Below are 2,500 nucleotides of genomic sequence, written 5' to 3'. Positions count from 1 at the left end.
TGTGTGTGTGTGTGTGTGTGTGTGTGTGTGTGTGTGTGTGTGTGTGTGTGTGTGTGTGTTCAGCTCGGTGGGGTAAAGTGTGTTCGCAGGTATTCTCTCGAGTGTAGATCTGCCTGGAACACACAAAGAGCACACGGTGTAAACATTACGACTGATATTATAACCAAACATACACACACACACACACACACACACACACACACACACACACACACACACACACACACATGTGAATAGCTGCTCATTCTATCGTTTCCATAGTAACGGCTCATTCACATGGACTTGTACTGCTGTCCTTTAACAATGATGAGAGTGAGGTAGAAGGGGGCCAATACATCCTCACACACACACACACACACACACACACACACACACACACACACATGTATGTACACACGTGTTCACGCCACCTTTCGAAAGGCCGAACTCAAACGTGTCAGTGGCTGATGAGCAAAGTTTGCACTTTACAGAAGGGATGATGAAGCTCGTTGGTATTACATAACACACACACACACACACACACACACACACACTCCGCTAAACACTGCTGTGTGAGTGAGCAGGTTTGGAAAGACGCCTCACAAATCTGCTCGGAGCTTTTCGGCGGGCGTGCGGCCATCTTTTGTCCTGCGAGGTGCTACTGACTCAGAGAGCGCGCATGTGTGTGTGTGTGTGTGTGTGTGTGTGTGAGAAACATGGAAGGAGGTCTGACTCAGTACCATCACACGGTCAGAAAGTGAGCAGAAACATCTTTTACTTCGCTCTTATACAATGGATCACATCTCCATTACGCATAAGCATTTATTTATTTATCCATTCAGAGAAAATATATTATTTATTTGTTTAGTTTTTTTTTTTTTTTTTTTATGTTTATGTGCAATTTCAAACGTACAACAACGTCACAAAAGCGTGCGGAGGAGCATCACCTCATCTGAGAAATCCAATCATTTTACTGCAATATAATATAATATTATCATCAGCCATCATAGTGTGTGTTTATGTGTGTGTGTGTGTGTGTGTGTGTGTGTGTGTTTGAGATCTTTACTCTACCGTAAGTGTTGTCAGTTGAGCATTTCTCTTTGTGTTGAAGATCTTGTTCTCCTCTTTTCAAGTGTGTGTGTGTGTGTGTGTGTAACAGCAGTGTCAACAGGAAACCGTCGCACAGCCAAACTATGACTAATAACACCAGCATGCTCTGAAAATTAGGCACCACCTGTCGCACTGTTCTCCTTTTAAACCTGCCCCCCACTACCCAACCTCACACACACACACACACACACACACACATTCTCACACTGACTGAGCACGAAGCAGTGTAGAGCTAAAGAAAGCTAAGCGTGTGGGTATAAAGTTAAGAAAACAATCTAAAATGCACTTTGCAAACATGTGTGTGTATGTGTGTGTGTGTGTGTGTGTGTGTGTGTGTGTGCGCGTATGTCCATATCCTGGCTCTTAGAGGTTGGTGTGGGAGGGAATCATAGGAGAGGAAAGAGAAGATCAAGAAAGTGGTAAAGAGAGAGAGAGAGAGAGAGAGAGAGAGAGAGAGAGAGAGAGAGATGGAATGTAAGAGAAAGAAAAAAAAAGAGAGAGAGATGGAGTGTGTGAAAAAAAGAAAGAGTGTGTGTGTGAGATAGATAGAGACAGAAGGAAAGATATAGAGAGATGGGATGTGAGATAGATAGATAGATAGATAGATAGATAGATAGATAGATAGATAGATAGATAGATAGATAGATAGATAGAGTGTAAATGAGAGAGAGAGAGAGAGCATGAGGAAGAGAGAGTGAGAAACATGGCTGTTTTAAAACACGATGGCGTGATGTTTGACGCTCGTCTTCTCCTCAGCGTGAACTCTTCATCACGAGGCTCAGCGAGAGCCCTTTAATAGCCACAAGTGTCCTACAACAAAGCCACAGAGCATCTCAAGAGCAAACTTTGTGAATCAAATATACACAGAGTCGCATCCTGAATCTGCAGACCTGAATCTATTAGACACCTCGTGCTGAGGGAACGCTTTAGGGGTCTGGAGGCTTTATGATGTTTTAAGTTGTTTATGGAGACTTAATAGTGTTTTATGGAGGCATTGCAGAAGGGTATTAAGGGGTTTATGGAGGCATTGGGGTGTTGCAGAAGGGTATTAGGGGGTTTATAGAGGCTTAAGGGTGTTGCAGAAGGGTATTAAGGGGTTTATAGAGGCACTGGGGTGTTGCAGAAGGGTATTAAGGGGTTTATAGAGGCTTTAGGGTGTTGCAGAAGGGTATAAAGGGGTCTATAGAGGCTTTAAGGTGTTGCAGAAGGGTATTAGGGGGTTTATAGAGGCACTGGGGTGTTGCAGAAGGGTATTAAGGGGTTTATAGAGGCTTTAGGGTGTTGCAGAAGGGTATTAGGGGGTTTATAGAGGCATTGGGGTGTTGCAGAAGGGCATTAAGTGGTGTTATGGAGGCTTTAAGGTGTTAGCAAAGAGTTTTAAGGTGTTTATTTAGACTTCAGGATATTTGAG

The 2,500-nt window shown here is 43.4% G+C and overlaps 1 protein-coding gene and 1 long non-coding RNA gene across 2 annotated transcripts in view; one reads left to right on the top strand and one right to left on the bottom strand.

Annotated features, from left to right (window-relative positions):
- The window catches only part of LOC310717877, a 34,491-nt gene that overhangs the window by 21,168 nt on the left and 10,823 nt on the right, over positions 1 to 2,500 (top strand). The gene's annotated exons all lie outside the window — the stretch shown is intronic.
- Positions 1 to 2,500, bottom strand: part of LOC310717628 (endonuclease V-like) — an 8,694-nt gene that overhangs the window by 79 nt on the left and 6,115 nt on the right. Inside the window, exon 8 of the mRNA XM_083525972.1 lies at positions 1 to 113. This exon is cut by the window's left edge and continues 79 nt beyond it. Within this exon, the coding sequence (XP_083382098.1) occupies positions 60 to 113 (54 nt within the window). The 3' untranslated portion in view covers positions 1 to 59. The remainder of the gene's footprint in view (positions 114 to 2,500) is intronic.

Source organism: Silurus aristotelis (assembly GCF_946808225.1).
Source record: "Silurus aristotelis genome assembly, chromosome: 2".
NCBI classification, from domain to species: Eukaryota; Metazoa; Chordata; class Actinopteri; order Siluriformes; family Siluridae; genus Silurus; species Silurus aristotelis.
This window is presented reverse-complemented; position numbering and strand designations above follow the sequence as displayed.